The sequence below is a fragment of the Puccinia triticina genome, chromosome 14A, assembly GCF_026914185.1.
Source record: "Puccinia triticina chromosome 14A, complete sequence".
Classification (NCBI taxonomy): Eukaryota; Fungi; Basidiomycota; class Pucciniomycetes; order Pucciniales; family Pucciniaceae; genus Puccinia; species Puccinia triticina.
The window spans coordinates 589301-606374 of record NC_070571.1 but is presented as its reverse complement, the minus strand read 5'-3'; the positions used below and the strand labels follow the sequence as shown (position 1 = coordinate 606374).

The 17074-nt window shown below is 49.0% G+C and overlaps 2 protein-coding genes across 2 annotated transcripts; one reads left to right on the top strand and one right to left on the bottom strand.

The window, feature by feature from the left end:
* Positions 1-419: 419 nt before the first annotated feature.
* PtA15_14A34 (uncharacterized protein) lies at positions 420-1981 on the bottom strand (the record flags this gene model as incomplete). The annotated part of the gene is made up of 6 exons (XM_053163056.1): positions 420-516; positions 606-629; positions 726-1248; positions 1306-1474; positions 1567-1603; positions 1674-1981. The coding sequence occupies 6 exons, from the start codon at positions 1979-1981 to the stop codon at positions 420-422; spliced, it is 1158 nt and encodes a 385-aa protein (XP_053026709.1).
* A 9772-nt stretch (positions 1982-11753) lies between these two features.
* On the top strand, positions 11754-14417 carry PtA15_14A33 (uncharacterized protein; the record flags this gene model as incomplete). The annotated part of the gene is made up of 7 exons (XM_053163045.1): positions 11754-12087; positions 12157-12473; positions 12547-13274; positions 13348-13727; positions 13824-13997; positions 14067-14311; positions 14388-14417. 7 exons carry the CDS (start codon positions 11754-11756, stop codon positions 14415-14417), a joined length of 2208 nt encoding a protein of 735 aa, XP_053026708.1.
* Positions 14418-17074: the final 2657 nt, after the last annotated feature.

The following is a 17074-nucleotide window of genomic DNA, read 5'->3' as shown; positions in this document are numbered from 1 at the left end:
ATGATTTAATTTCTATCTAAGCTGAGGGACTTTAAGCTATCACAACAATGGGCCTGATTTGTGGGACAGAAGGTGAACAATGAATATGCATCTGGAGGGAATGAGAGAGTGACAGGGAGAGAAAATGAGTGACAGGGAAGGGACAGATGAGGGAAGAGAGACTGGGACACTGGAATTTCAACACAAATAAATTGCCTGATAATAAGCGTGTTTACAAGGACGTGGTTACAGTGGGAAATCTACGGGTAAGTGAATTAAATGGAAAGATGCTTGGTTTTTCTTGTTTGTTTTTTTGTTATATATGACTTTTTGTTTGCTTTTCTTTTCTTTTCGGGAAGACTCCTGAGCTGTAGGGACGCAAGAACGTGACTCTCGTGTGTGTGTGCCATGTTGATACCGCCGTGGAGTTTGTGAGCAAATTAAGGGACCGCCAAGATTGCATGCTCACCGGCGTCGGCGTCGTCGAACGCATGGAGACCGGCTTCAACACCCTCCGCATTCTCCTCGACCAGCATGCTGTGCAAATAAGAAGGAAAATCGACCGATCAGTTATTCAAATCAGATTTCTTGTCACAACCATCGTTTGTAGAATTTATTTGACTTACTGGACTACAGCCAGATGGTAAGATCTGTTGAAACCACAGCATAACAAAACGGAGGTTGAAACAACGGTCAGCAACGCGCATCAGAACATCGCCCCAGTCTCTCGGTCCGCTGTGGCTTACCTAATGTCTGGACTGGCCGTGAACCAGTTCACTTTTTGGTCGGGGAACTTGGCTTCAGCCAGCCGGTTGATGTGTCTTGTAGCCCACTGCATAGCCCGTTTCGCACGCTCTAAGTGCGGTCGCTTAATTGCCTTAGCAGCCGCCAATGCCTTCTTAGCCGCATTCGGGTAGGTCTGCATTTTCTCTAGATACACTTGGATTGCCTTCCTATATTCATTTGCTGCCTGAACCTCTTCATCGTTGATAGTTAGGTCCTGTTGCAAATCAAGAGAGCCATTGACTTCCCTGAGATCTGCTGCGAAATTTTTGGACCTGGCGCTCTCTGTGAGCTCAACGGTGGTTCCAAAATAATCATGAGCATTGATGAACTTGATGTAAGCTGGAAGATTTTTCTGCCAGATATCAAACTCAGCCGGTTTGGGTTCATCTGCCCTTAACAGATCGAAGCACGTCGGAGTGATCACTGGCCCTCGAATAAAGCAGTGCACATGCTTGGTACCCGGGGGAAGTTCAATGGGGTATTCTGTTCGAACAGATCAGTCTGGAATTTAGGCTGCGTAGTACAACTCTAGGAACTCACTTGCTTCCTTGAATTGAACCCATTTTTTGTTGTTCACATATTTCTCGTCGGTCATCTTGGGTTCCTCATTTTTTGGATAATCTCCATCCCACTCTAGATCTTTGGCGAAGTAATCTTCCAAAGGCTCCTTCTTGTCCGCCTGCAGCGTTTGGAAATCGTTCCACAGCTCCTGAAAATTGAGAGGAAGAGGGAAAGACGATCAATCATTCTAATTTAGACATGGTGGTTTGACTCAGTAGTATTCAAATTACAATCACCCACCTGCATATCTGGGTGTCTTTGATAGTAGACTCCATTCCTGCATTGGAAAAACGGACAGTAATTGTAAGCGTAAAGTCCGTTGAAAGGCGTGAATGAACGATTCCTACCCTCGTATGACGGGAAGGGCAAGACCGTCAAAATTCTCGGGAGGAGGTATGGAATGTAGTTGCTTGAAGCCAGCGTCGCGAATTTGCTTAATTTGGTCATCGCTTACATCGTGCACTACCAGCTTGTCGCTAAACATGCGTAATGGCCTCGGTGACTCTGGAGGTCTCATGTGGCCCACCGCGCGGGCACCAGGAGACAAAGGACCTAGATCTGCTCGATCAGCTGCTGCTATAGCAGCCTGAACCTCGGGAGAACGGTTCGAGATAAAGAGTAAAGCCACAAACGCTGAAAGTAATTTGAACCCCATGATATCAAGCCCAAGTGAAGAATGATGGGAGATAGAACTGATTCCGAACCCACGAATAGAGGCCCAATTTATAGAACCATTCTTCGATAGGGTGCCCCCATTTCACCGAGCACAGCGTGAGGGACCCGAGCCGAAACCCAATCAATGCCGCGATACGCCTGAGCCTCTGAAGAGAGTGTCCATATTCCTCGAGGCCGCTGCCGCTTGTCGCGAGAGAAAGCCGAAACTCGAAGTCGGTCAACTGCCGACGATGGTCCCGCTTCATGAATAGTATCCGCAGTATTAAAGCCACACCACAAATATCGATTTCGGCCAGCTGGAGGTGCTCGGTGGACGAATTGATGGGCTGACTTCGGCTTGTACGCTTCGGGGATGTGACAGCTAGGTTCTTACATAGGCTCGTACAGCCGCCTACTGCGTGTTAAGCTCATGAGTCATCTTCTTCTTATCTAAATCCCGGCCGGAAACGATACTCCTCATGATCCGGCTCAAACCTGTGCAGAGTGATCGGCGTCGTTATCGACTGCCGTGCAAAGTACAGGATGCGCAAACAATCTCCAAACATATGTACCAATTTCCGGCAGGCTGGCGGATGACAAAGACTTTGCGGAGTCTGGCTCTGCGTCACGTGTTACAGCTGGGCGGCTTTTTTCTGACAGAAAAACCCTCGCAGCCCCCTGATGTCTAATCGGTGCTCATCAGTCTCCGATCGTGCAACTTAAACATGTATGTATTGATATAATGGCTGAGGTCTACTCATCCTGAGGTTAGCACGCAAGCACTTTCTGCGTTCCCGTCAGTTCTACGGATACCTGTATCAATGTACATAGATTTCGGCATCCATCGGCCGCACATCTGGCTCTCGTGCCCTACGGCCAGATTTCGTATGAAACCAGTCCTCTTCCAGTAATCGGGCATCGTTTGAGTGTCACTTGAGCCAGCTTGTAGCGTCGGGCGCAAACGGGATCTGATGAGCCCATAGAAACGTTCCCTCACATCGAGTCCTAGTCCCCTTGATCGGTCATTTCTACATAGCGATATGACAACTGTGGAGTCTAGACCCAACGACTGGACTCTAGGAAGGATGAGCTTTCACTGCGACTCCTGATGTCGTCTTGTTGCGATATTTTTCGGGTTTGGTAATACATGCAACATGGAAGACAGGAAGTCATTAGTCACAGAGACAACTGCAGCCAGGTCAGAACATGCAGTGACGGGGCGACCGTGGGCAGGAGGATGGCATACTGAAACGATATGGCATTTAACTTCCATCTTCTCCCTGTGATGGGGTCTGAGCTCGGTAGGCTTGTTCCCGTGGGCCCTCGGCAACACTCAGTGGAAAAAGTGTGCCGATTCAAACCAGGAAAAATTCACATCGTGTCAAGTTGTGGCACATCGGCGCCTCTCTGTCTCGACAGCCGAACGGTCAACGCTATGATTCTTATGGAGATGAGCCGCCTCTACACTGGAGATAAACGAGTTTGTTGAATAGGCTATTATAAGGAGGCGATCATGCAGCTTCAACAGGCTCCAACTCGGCAACTGCAACTGCCATTATGGCATGCTTCATACTTGGCAGCCCCTGCGCTACAGAGATAAGTAATTGATCGACTTGTGCCAGCACCGGCCGACGATGAACGAGCTTCCCGGAGTCTGAGAGATATGCAGAAGATAAGAGTGCTCCGCAGCTCCGACTCGGCAGCGCGTGGCATGGTTTCTATTTCACTTCTTCCGCTCTGGATTCGGTAGGAGTTCAACGAGCTTGTTAGAAATATGATTTCATAAATATTTGGCGCAGCTCCTTTGACTCGTCAACCAAACGGCCAGTGCAGCCTCAGGCACTTTCCTGTTTGGCAATCCTGCCCTGTGTTCCTTGCCTTATCAGGTCTTGTCTCAACACTTCAAGGAGAACTTTGAGCTTGTTGGGGAGGTATTAATCTTCCGCGCAGCTCCGGCGACCCGGCAGCTTATAGTTAGGAGGATTGCAACAACGGCCGGAGATCAGTGATCGTGTTGGAAACGGGGTAAATACAATAGCCTGGCATAAATATTGTTGTGAAACTTACAACAATCTCAATTTCTGCGGAGCCCTCAAGGCTGTGTGGAAAAAATTGCTTCCAAGGCACTGGTTAAATATGGACCCTTGCTCATGACCGATATGAAGGCCGGAATGAAACGGAGTGTGCCGATTAGTTGAGTATTATCCATCAATCCTTAGCAAACCCCATTTGGAGACTGTAAAACGGAATCCTCATTTTTTTCCCTTTCTGTCAGCCAGTCAAGGCCATTTGGACGCTACTAACATTACAACAATGAGACCAACAAAAAGGCCTCAACTGGCCCTGGTTTTCTTCCATCCTTTTTCTCAATTTAAATTATGAAGATAATAATTTGCCACAGATGACTATGTGCTATGTTTAACAAGCTTCCTGAGTTCAGCCATATAGTATTTTAAGCAGAGAAGCACCAACGGAAATTGCCCCCAACGCTCCACTCAACTTTCCTTCCCAGCCTCACCTCCAATTTCTTCTTCTTCTTTCCTTTCAATTTTCACCATTCCTCAGGATTTAGTTTCTACTTCATTTCCAACCCATTGTTTGCCTCATTTGGTCTTCTTCTAGTCTTTGTATCCACTGGTCACAGATCAGGCTTGTCAGTATCGAATGGGTGCCTACTGTCTTCGCGAGGAGCATATGACCGGGATATCGGATGATACGCATTCCTTTTTTAGGTCATCCCCGTGGGCACCCACAAAAACCGCCGCAGCTAGCTTAGCTTGGGCCTTCCGACCTCATCCCGGGATATTTCCCCGTCGACTCCCCCGGAGATAGCTCAAGTATGGTGCTCGGGCCCCCCGATCTCATCCAGAAGTGGGGTGCGCGCCCATCCCCCCCCCCTTTTCAGCCAAAGGTGCGCGCCCGGTGCGCGGGTGCGAGGCGCCCGCACATTGGCGCGCACTTAGGGGTGGCGCTGTCAACCCTAGTTAGGGCTCCTGCAGGACCCTGAAAATTAGAAATGGTTTGCTTGAAAGAAACTTAATTGGAATTATTTCAACATGGGGACATGTATATATTTATGTACATTCTCAAGGAGCATGATTGATTCAAATGTCAAAATGTCTTTTAGGCAAACAATTTCTACATTACCCACATCCAAGTTTATTAAAGACAGAGAAACACAGAAACAAAGATCAAGGGTTCCCCCTACAAATTAACAAAATTACAAAAAAAAAAATGCAAGGGTTCCCCCTTCCAAAAAAAAAACAAATCACAAAAAAAGTGTTATTAACACAAAATCTAAACACCACAAACTAGACCCACTATCCATCCCTGTCTAGCAGGGTTTAAAATAGTGGGTGGATGGCCCCCAGCGCGCCGCATTGAAGGCATTATGCAAAGGGGGGCCAACGAGTTTAGCCCCTCAAACTGCGCAAGTGCAACAGCGGAGGGGTGAGGACGAACTGCACGCTGGAATTACAGCGGCAGAGGACGCCCTGGGGGACATAAGCAAGCAAGCCGAAGTCTATTTTATAGACAATCCAGCATTTAAAAGCCCTGAGAACTACGCCACCGCCACGCCCCTCTGGTATCTCCGACCTGCAAGCCGGCGTTTTGACAGGCTAGGCGTTGTCTAGGTTTTGGGCTGCGCGTGACGACGACGACATGTATCCAGAAACCACCAAAGCCGCAAGCAACCCAACCATCACCAGGAACTAGGATGGTCATTGTTCACAGACGGACAGAAGACGACCGGGCCGTTGTTCCCCTTTCTGCTCGGCAACGGGGCCTTTCTTGAGCTCGCGCTAATGCAGTATGCGATCTCCACTGCCGGTCAGTCCGGCTGGAATCTCACCCTGGGGCCAGACATCGTCCGAACCAAACTCTCAGAGCAATGTGTCTTTTCTCCCCGGGACGGGGGCAAATCCAATCACACGTACTTTGTCTCAACCCACAAGACCAACGACACCAACCCGGAGGAAGGAGATCGATTGTTAGAGCATCTCTTGACCCCCAATCTCTGTCTCGCCGCAACGGCCGAAATCCCCCTCGTGGGCTCCTTTCACTCATCAACCCTCCCCAACAAGACTTGCCCCTCATTCCCATCGAGGGGCATCCAGCTCGTCAGTCTAGGAACAGCTTATGGGGCCGAAGCTGGCGCGAGAGGAAGTGCAAGTCAAGGCTTATATTGAATTCGAAGCTGGCGCGAGAGGAAGTGAAAGTCGAGGCTTATATCAAATTCAACAATCTTGGCGGCGCTTGCGGCACATCTTGACTGCCCTCACTCGCTAAACGCTGCCGCTATCAGTCTCAGCCGGCTGCCCCTGCCCACCGCATCCTTTTCCTCAGGCTCCAAAAGACCTGCGTCCGGGTTCATCCAGAACCCGCCTCCTCAACCGCCTGGACTCTGCCCTTTCCTCTTGCAAGAAACAGAAACTGATCCCCAGCCTCCTGCCGCCGTCCCTTGTCCTCATCTCCGCGACCCTAAATGTGGCCGCCATAGGACTGCCTTCTTTGGTAAAGCGTGAGCCATCACTCTGGCCCACCTTACCCCCCCAAAACACACACTTAATACCGCGGCTTGGCCGCCCGTCCGGAGTACAGGCCGACCCGCCGCTCATAAGTGCGCCCCAACGACACGCCCGTTGTCGATGGGACGAGTATTGCCCGGCCTCTGCCAATCAACCCTTGGCTTTTTGAGGACAAACACGTTGTCCCGCCTACAAGAGCCTTCCTCATCTCCTCTCTGGCGCCTCCTTATCATCCTTGCTAAACAATCATATACATGGCCAACTCCAAACAAAAAGTACCAAAAAACACACAGGTATCTGGCCTGGTACCATTCTCTTGTATCTGTTTGTGTAGTTATATATATATCTTACCTTTACCCAATCTTTCAACCCAAAAGCAGTGCAGATAGTAAATTTAAAGAGTGGAGGGGCAGGGGTTACAAATAATCTCAGAGACCATTACTCTCCATGAACATGTATATCTCTGAGGAAGACAATCCTGGAGGTGAAGAGTATTGTCTGCAATTAGGTCTCATCAGTTCAAATCAATGTAATTTGTTGACTGATGCTACATTTTTGACTGATGCTACATTGTTGACTGATGCTACATGAGGACAACAGCTCATTCCCAGCTTGATACAGAGCAGATTACTTATCAGCTCCAGGCCATGACTATTCCCCCTTTCCTTGTCAGTGACTGCATACTATTTTTGACATGGTCACTTGACATCCAACTCATTTCTACAAAATCAAATTTTAAGCCAGCTCAGCTGAGCAGTGCATGCTTGATTGTAATGAAGAGCTGTGATTTGTAGTTGGGATTACTGAAATTCAGATTGATGCAATTTACAAACTGACTCAATCCAAAGCTGTGTTATTCATTTTTAAGGTGTCACTGTTAGCCAAAGAATAAAAAAAGGCAAGTTCTCTGCTTGTTAAACCATTAAAAAGTCACACAATTATTAGTGTGCAGGCAGCGTGCTGCCCTGGTGTCTTTTTGAGGAAACTCTTTTTTGAATGCTGTGAATTGAACCCCTGATTCTCTGCAGCGGCGCAGCCGCCTTGGCCTCTAGTGTATTATTAATATATGAGGAGTTTTCCAGGGACCTACTCCCACCCTAGACCCCCAGTTTGATGTCCTTATAAGGAGACGGACGTAAACTGGTTAGAGTCCGCGACTGGTTGATGGATCACAGAGAGATGAGGAATCAACCAGCCGCGGATACAGACTACTTATATATACAAGATTTATGGACTACTGAGATATAGGAATGTGAGAAAAAATAGATGAGAAAAATAGATGAGTAAGAAACATAGATGTGAATAAGAACTATAATCTAAATTTACACAAAGTTCTACATGTTGCTACCCCACAAACTCTACAGTCCTGACCGGCGCAGCCCGCCCCAGCAATTAAGAGGGTTTTTTTTCCTCCTGACTAGCGGTGAAGACTGTTGATTGAGAGGGATATGTCATACTCAAAGAGACACAAATTACTACTGGGGTGTGGTGCGGGGTGGCTGTTTGGGGTTGAAAAATTAACTGTTACCTGGGGAGGGGGGCTGACATCAAGTGTGAAGCGCTATTGCTGCAAAAAGTGCAGCACAGCGGGTTTTGGGTGCGCTGCGCTGCGCTATTTTACAGCGCCAAAGCCGCTGCGCTTCAGCTAAACGGGTTGGTGGGGAATTTTCTCAGAAAGACAGCGCACTACTTGAGCACAAAAGTAGCGCAAAATCACTACAAAATAAGCGCAGCATGTGCGCGCTGTAATAGCGGCTAAATAACGTGATATTATTATTGGCGCTATATTGTTGAAGGCTGCCACTATTTATTGTGTTTTTTTTAGCGGGACTCGGAGGAGGGGATAATTAGTACGAAAAAAGACAAGTAAGAATCAAAAAATACTCGCTGTCTGAGTTCACTGGATAGGGAGATTGTGCCATAAAATAGCGCAGTCCACCTGTTTTCCGCTATTAAAATAGCACAGAAGCAAGGGTGAAAGAGCTGCGCTTCAAAAAGCGCAGCGCAGCGGTGTTGGTGGCCGCTGCGCTGCGCTGAAAGTAGCGGCCCCGCCCGCTGCGCTGAAAGTAGCGGCCCCGCCCGCTGCGCTACCGCTTTTTGGGTCTGGCAAGAAGCGGAGACCCGCTACTTTCAGCGGTAGCGCAGCGGAACCATCGCTGCGCTACCGCTTTTTGAGCTGGCCGCGTAGCGCTCCCCCTCTGCCAGCCAAAAAAGCACAGCGCAGCGCAAATCACAGTTTTTTTGGTGGCCGCTGCGGAGCGCTGAAAGGAGCGGCCCCGCCCGCTGCGCTACCGCTTTTTTTTCGGGTCGGGGAAAAAGCGGGGCCCCGCTATTTGCAGGGGTGGCGCTGCGCTACCGCTTTTTGGGCTGACCGCACAGCGGTTCCCCGCTGCGCTGCGCTAAAAGACTGCTTTTTTGTAGCGCAGCGCAGCGTTTCAGCCTTGACAGCAGCAGGATTTCGGCTATCAATCAGCACATGTAGCGGGATTTTGACTGCAAAATATTGCACTAACAGCTGTTAATCCTGCTGTGAAATGGGGGCACATATAGGGAGTTGAAAAATCGACTCCCGGAAATTAAATTATCGACTCCCAAATGGCATTTAGGTCGCACGGACCGGGTCACGGCGTCCACCCCCGGTCCACGGGACCAGGAGTTGACCCGCGCGGATTTTGGGAGTCGGAAAATTAGTTCCTCCCTTGAGAATGGGAGTCAAAAATTTAATTTTACAAAAATTCTACAAATATACAAATAAATTCATATCTCCTCAGTGGGGCACCCAAACCCCCCAAAAATTTAACAGTGGGCAGAATACCCTCTTAAAGCATATGACAAGCTTCACAGCATTAACACACCCCATAATAGGCATGTGCGGTTGGGGGTCAAATTTGGCTGATTTCCTACTAAGGAAATCCACCAAAGCCTTAGCTACAGTGCCCCAAAGTGCACCAAACTTTTACAGTGGGCAAAATACCCTCTTAAAAGAATATGATGAGCTTCAAGGCATTATCACACCCCATCATAGGCATGTGAGGTTGGGGGTCAAATTTGGCTGATTTTCCTACTAAGGAAATCCACCAAAGCCTTAGCTACAGTGCCCCAAAGTGCACCAAACTTTTACAGTGGGCAGAATAAACTCTTGAAAGCATATGATGAGCTTCAAGGAAAACATAACATGAGAGATTTGCCATTTGAAAACATAACTTGCAAAACTGTTTGAGGAAAACATCACATGGAAAATCATGGTCATTGTGACAGAGGGACTAACAACTGAGGTGTAGGCACTGTTGAATGTGTCAAAGGTACTAAAATCTGTGGCAAATTTGGCGGACACACTATTAGCAGTGGCGGTCGCACTATTATCTGTGGCAGCGGAGGGATTCTTAACTGTGGCGGGGGGACTATAACTGTGGCGGGGAACTAATAACTGAGGTGTAGGAACTATTAACTGTTTCAAAGGGACTAAAAACTGTGGCAAATTTTTTGGAAGCACTATTAACTGTGGTGTTTGCACTATTATCTGTGGCCAAGGGACTATTGCCTGCGGCGGGGCCAAAAGCCCCAGCTGCCTCTAATTTATTTCATGTGCTTGAGTTACTGCCTTTATGCTAAAAGTTTGGGTGGAGAGTAATAAAATTGATCAGCTAAAATTTTGGTGCACTTTGGGGCACTGTAGCTAAGGTTTCAGTGAATTTCTTGAGCAGGAAATTGGCCAAATTTGACCCCCAACCGCACATGCCTATTATGGGGTGTGATAATGCCTTGAAGCTCATCATATTCTTTTAAGAGGTTATTCTGCCCACTGTAAAAGTTTGGTGCACTTTGGGGCACTGTAGCTAAGGCTTTGATGGATTTCCTTAGTAGGAAATCAGCCAAATTTGACCCCCAACCGCACATGCCTATTATGGGGTGTGTTAATGCTGTGAAGCTCGTCATATGCTTTTAAGAGGGCATTCTGCCCACTGTTGAATTTTTGGGGGGTTTGGGTGCCCCACTGAGGAGATTATTTGTATATTTGTGGAATTTTTGTAAAATTAAATTTTCAACTCCCGTTCTTGAGGGAGGAATTAATTTTCCGACTCCCAAAATCCGTGCGGGTCAACTTTTGGTCCCGCGGACTGGGGGTGGACGTCGTGACCCTGTCCGTGCGACGTAAATGCCATTTGGGAGTTGATAATTTAATTTCTGGGAGTTGATTTTTCAACTCCCCACATATATTAGAATGCAGAATTTTTGTTTGCTGCAAAGCTTAGCGCCTTTAGTGCAGCATTGGTGCAAATTTGCTGTGCTAGCGCTAACGGGGGGGGCTCAGAAATACCAGAAGTGGGCTACTTCTAGCGTTAGCGCACCGCCAGGCCGCTAGCACTTGATGAAATGACGACCAGAGAATGGTTGATGACTCGAGGAAGAAGGCTCGAGTGAGATGGTGAAGGTTTGAGGCCTTGAGGAGAAAAGCTCAGAGGCACCAAGAAAAGGAGAAGAAACGCCGGAAAGGGGTCAAGCTGCTAGCGGTGAGGAGGAAAAAAGGCACCTGACTGGGCTCAGGGAAAAGCGCACAGAAAGACTGATATCATGATGTTTATTCTATCACGGCTGAGGATATTTTAAGCTACTACAGCTAGGGCCAGGTTGTGGGACAGAAGGTGGACTACATATGCATCTGCAGGGAAAGGAAAAGAGTGTGACAGATGACGGAAAGGGGAAAGAAGAGCCAGAGATGTGAAATTCCAACAGCGCTCCCGCTGATTAGGAGTAGCGCAGGTGTGCTTGCTGCGCTGCGCCAAGACGTGCGCTTTTAACATGACTTGTTGCTCATCATGGTTGCTGCAGGTTGAGGATCGCTGATCAGGACAACTTATCAAATGGTTGTTCAGCTTGGTTTTTTTATTTGTTCTTTGGCCCTTCTATATTCCCATTCCTCTTGGCCCATTCCCCCTACTGTCAAGAGGAGTTTGGCTCGCAGGCTCAAGCCGCGAAGGGTGGCAAGATTAGAGCTTGACTGTTTTCTACTGGATGACAACTTTACATGATGGATGATTGATCGACCAGATTAAGTTCCGACTAAGTATTTTTTTTTCCCTCCCAGCTAATTATCAACTGATTGATTTCCACAGAACAAGTCAGTTGCTTGAAGAGTGGTGGTGTGTTTCAGGATTGAAGTTTTTGCTGAGTCAGCCTAGAGTAGCGGGGGTGGGGGTGGATGGGCTTCGCAGAGGAGTGGGCGGAGCAGGATCCTCAGCAAAAATGGCGACGCCCAGATCAAGCTCAGGCTCCGCTCGAGGGGAAGACGCCGAGCCGAGCCCAGCTGGCAAGGCCCTCCTCCTCGACCCCACCACCGCCGCCGCCGCATCCTACTACCTCTCAGACTCATCCCACCAGCCATCGATGTCCTCGTCCCTCGACCAGCAGCCCACAGCCGACCCCACACCCACAACAACCACAGCCACAACCCCGCTCAGCCCAGTCTCGCCCAGCGGCCCCGGGAACGGAACCATCACCGAGCCAGCCAAGCCCAAGAAAGACCGCAGAGAGACAACGATCAAGAGCGTCTTTGGCGGATTCGTCAGCTCCGTCAACGGTCAGCCCACCCCACCCAACACACACACGCAGTCTGACTGACCGACTCTTCTTCCTCTCCGATCCAAAGATCTGCTGTCCAACCAGAAAAAAGTCGAGGTCTCCGCACCCTACGACCCAGTCCATCTCACCCATGTCGGATTCAACTCGAACACGGGTGAGTTCACAGGCTTGCCCAAGGAGTGGCAGATCAGACTCCAGGAATCAGGCATCTCCCGCCAGGAACAGGAAGCCCATCCCCAGGCCGTCAAGGACATCGTCGCCTTCTACCAGGATGCCACCAAGATCGATGGCGAGCTGCAGTTCGACGACGTCTGGCAAAAGTTCGGCCACATCGCTGAGCCCGAGCCACTCAAGGACCCCTCGGCCGTCGTCTTCGAGAACCCGGTACATGCATCCCATCCATCACACCCCACCACATCTGCTGACCCCCAGCCTTCTGTGTGTGTGTGTTTTGCAGCGATCCGCCCCACCTCCTCCATCTTCCCGTCCCGCCATCGCCTCTCGCTCTCAAACCACCCTCCCATCGACCAGCCCCAATGCCATCCCTCCATCGAGCTCGATGAGCAGACGGCCCTCCGAAGCCACCCCTCCCGTCTCGTCGCCCGTCCAGCTCACCAGCTCCAAATCCTTTGCCGGCCGCCCCTCGAAATCCAAAGCACGCCCAAACTCACTAGACGCCCCCTCCATCCACGCCCTCCAGACCGACGAGCCCAACACACATTCGAGCCAGCAGCAGCACCACCACCACCACCACCAGCAGCAGCAGCAGCAGCCCCCACTCGATCGCTCGAAATCCTACCGAAGTACGACCAACCCCCACTCCAAATCATCCTCCCACCACCACCACCAACAACACCCTCATCCTAACAACTGGTCCATCCAACCCAGTCCCGCCAAACTCAACAACACCCTCGCAAAAGGTATACCGATACCCATCCCCCAGAGACCCGCCCCCCCTAAACCATCCAGCTCATCCAAACTAGCCAAGTCCAGCTCGGTCAAAGTCTCAGCCTCCTCCTCCTCCGCCTCCTCCTCCCCTCACCAGGTGCCCTCATCGGTCCCTCGGAAACGCGAACAGAAATCTTCCAAAGTCTCCGATCAGGAAATCGTCGCCCGGCTCAAGGCCATCTGTACCGATGCCGACCCTACCAAACTCTACCGAAACCTCGTCAAGATCGGCCAAGGGTCAGTCATCTTCTTGATATCGGCTTGGCAAAATCACAGCTTACATCTCCTCTTCCTCTTAATCTGTCTGCAGTGCATCCGGAGGCGTCTACACGGCATATCAGGTCGGAACAAACTCACTAGTGGCGATCAAGCAGATGAATCTAGAGCAACAGCCGAAGAAGGACCTCATCATCAACGAGATCGTCGTCATGAAGTCGTCCACCCACCCGAACATCGTCAACTTCATCGACTCCTTCCTGCTCAAGGGCGACCTCTGGGTGGTCATGGAGTACATGGAGGGGGGCTCGCTCACCGACGTGGTCACCTGCAACATCATGACCGAGGGCCAGATCGCCGCCGTCTCCAAGGAGGTCCTCCACGGCCTCTATCATCTCCACTCCCACGGGGTCATCCATCGGGACATCAAGTCCGACAACGTCCTCCTCTCTCTCCAGGGGGACGTCAAGCTGAGTAAGTCGATCCCTCTCACTCTTCGGGACTCTGCGACATCCCCCATGACTGCCGGCTGACGATCATCGACCCCGCTCCCCCACCGGCCCGTGATAGCCGACTTCGGCTTCTGCGCCCAGATCAACGAGGGTCATGCTAAGCGGACCACCATGGTCGGCACGCCTTATTGGATGGCCCCCGAGGTCGTCACGCGCAAGGAGTACGGGCCGAAGGTGGACATCTGGTCCTTAGGGATCATGTGTATCGAGATGGTTGAGGGCGAGCCGCCATGTAAGCGACATGAACCCCCTCCTTCTCAAAGAAAAAAAACGAGACTGATTTCTCCCCCTCCCCACATAGACCTGGCCGACAACCCGCTCAGGGCGCTTTATCTGATCGCGACCAACGGGACTCCCAAGCTGGATAAAACCAAGTACTCGAGCCTGTTGCTCGACTTCCTCAGCTTCGCCTTGGAGGTCCAGGTGGACCGGCGCCCGGACTCGGTCGGCCTGCTGAACCATAAATTCATCATCCATCACTGCGCCTCCGCCTCCAACAAAAACTCCAAGCTCGATCATCTGAGGTCTCTTGGCCCTCTCATCAAGGTCCCCTCCCCTTTCCCTCTCTGTCTCCAACACCTGTGCTCTTGATGCTTATACTCCTCTTTCCTTTTCTCCACAGGCCGCCAGACAACAAGCCAAAGGAAAATAATACATCCTCCACAGCCTTCCTTTCCCTCATCCAACCTATCTTTATCCCTCTTGTGATCATCAACCCCGTCTTGTTTGACACCGTTCCCCTTCATTCCTTGCCTCTCATCCCATCCCATCCCATCCCATCCCATCCCATCCCATCCCATCGCTGACTCCAACCACACATTCATTTCAATCCTTGGCTTCAACTGTCCCTCCTTCTCCCAACCAAAAAAACACACACAAAATAAACAGTTTATTGGTTGGTTGTTTGTTTGTTTGTTTGGGTCATGTCCTCCTCTTTTCTTCGCCCAGTTTTGTCTTCTGATCATACTACATTGGGATTTATTTCAGTTTCAGTTTTGTGTTTGTTTTGCGTTGAGTTCCATAATATATATGTTGATGATGATGTTTATCTTTGTGTTTGTGCTAATGTGTGTTTTTGGGGAGTCCTGATCCAGTTTCAAAGAAGATTGATTGATTTGTCCTTTTTTCCCTTATAATAGTTACAACTCCGTACACATATCTCTCATAGAATAAAGAAAAGAGATGAAAAAAAAAACAATGAAAAATATTTGATTCAATAAATGAATGAATGGTCTCCCTAAGCTCCGGCATATTCATTCCTTTGTCCTTTGAAAGTAATGATCATTGGGAGTTGAAAAATTGACTCCCAAAAATTAAATTTCCAACTCCCAAATGTTGTGGACTGTTCTGGTCTGTTCTGTGGAGAGATAGATGAAGGCAGGGGTCTGGGGTTCTGGGGGTTCTGGATCCAAGTTGGTAGATTGCAGGATGAGGAAGATGCTTGGATCTCCAGGCTCTCAAACCTTGAGCATGGTTTGTGACATGTACATGTAGTCTATGTACATGTGAGTCTGCGCTGCGGAGCCCGTGCTACGGCTCATAACATGGACGTTGCAAGGGCCAAATTTTGATGTCCGCTGTGGGTGCCCAGGACCCAGATTTGGCCCAGAAACATTTGGGGAGTGTGAAATTTAATTTTGTAAAAAATGCCAGAAATAAAGGAGAAAAAAAATTAACACTTCTTGCTGGGATGCCCAAAGCCCCCCAAAATTTGACAGTGGCCAGAATACCCTCTGAAGGGCACATGGGGGGCTGCATGGAAGTAGCCCACCCCAAGAAATGGATGTGCTACTGTGGGTCTCTTTTGGCGGATTTGCTACTAAGGAAAACTACCAAAACCTTAGCTAAGGTGACCCAAAATTTCACAGCACTGAGTTCAATAAAACTTCTGGGAAGTAATGATGGTATTCAAAATTGCATAAGATTTTTTTTTACATAAAATCATAAACTGCAATTTTGGCTGGGAGATGTCACTTTAAGTAGTTTTATACACACGGACATCTCCCAGCCAAAATTGGCTTTATGGTTTTATAAAAACAGTGACATATGCAATTTCGAATACCATAAACCTACCAGCAGAAATTGATTACGAGGGGGTGGTGGCTTTTGGCGGCGGAGTCACCATAAGTTGTGCTAAAGATCGCCATGTGGACCCGGGTACCCGGGGCGTGTCCGGGTACCTGCACTGTTTTTCTCAGATTTTAGACACCCGTACCCGTAGACGGCACCCGTGGGCGGGTACCGGCGGTACTTTTCGCGGGTACCGCGGGTACTTTTTTGCTTTTTTTGATCCAAAACATTTAATTTTCATGTATAACTATCGGAGACCATTGCAGACTATTTATGTTGTAGATACTACCATTTACCTTTGTTTTGTACTGTATATATATTCTTGAAAACATGATAAGAAAAAAAAGGAGGTGAAATAAGACTTCCACCTCATTGCCACCGCTCACAGTTTAATTTCTTTTTCTTTTTTTCTCTTCCTTAACCCCCTCCTTTCATTTCTTGATGAGACCAGGCTCGATCAAGTTGTTTTTTGAATAGAATGCCACGGACATACCCCTACTGAGGGAGATTGAGTTGAGACGGTGTCGTTTTTGCGATACATAATTGCGGCCAAAAGAAAAAGCACGCTCCACATCCACTGAAGTGGCTAGATCAACAAGGCATGTCAGATTCCAATGATCGTTCCTTAGTAAAGTGAGAGAAAGAAATCACCTGGGCAGCTTAAGACATCGAGGGCCATTTGAAGAAGGCCACCGTGTGTATTACCGGCACGTTTCTGCTGTATCCACCACTCCAGCCCGTCAATTGGAGATCCGTCGTCCAAAATAAGACCCGAAGCTAGCCAGGAATCAAGCGGATCGTTTGTAGATTGGCCTCGGGCCGCCAGCGCAGCCCCCAACTGAGCGATGTTTCCAGTCTTTGGCTGGAAGGAAATTTGGTTAGTGAGGCCACACAAAGGTTTAAAAATAAACAAATTAAATCACACCTTTGTTCCTTTGGGTGGGTGAGCCGATGGTACATTTGGCGGAGGCTTGTAATAACTGTTGAACATATCTCGGGTGAGTCTAAGAGCTTTGGTGATCCATTTGTCCTCCCATGCCGCGATCTTGAAGTACTCATCTTTGAAAGATGGGTGAAGGACTAACCCATGAAATACAGTTAGTTGTCATGAATTAAGAAAAGTTAGAAAAGGATTCCTTGTAAGCTTACCCATGGTGATTCTAAACAAGGGAGAACAGTCAGTTAGTGTATAGTATTTGTTGGTCAGCTGCAGGCCAACTCGGCAAGCATTTCTGAGTG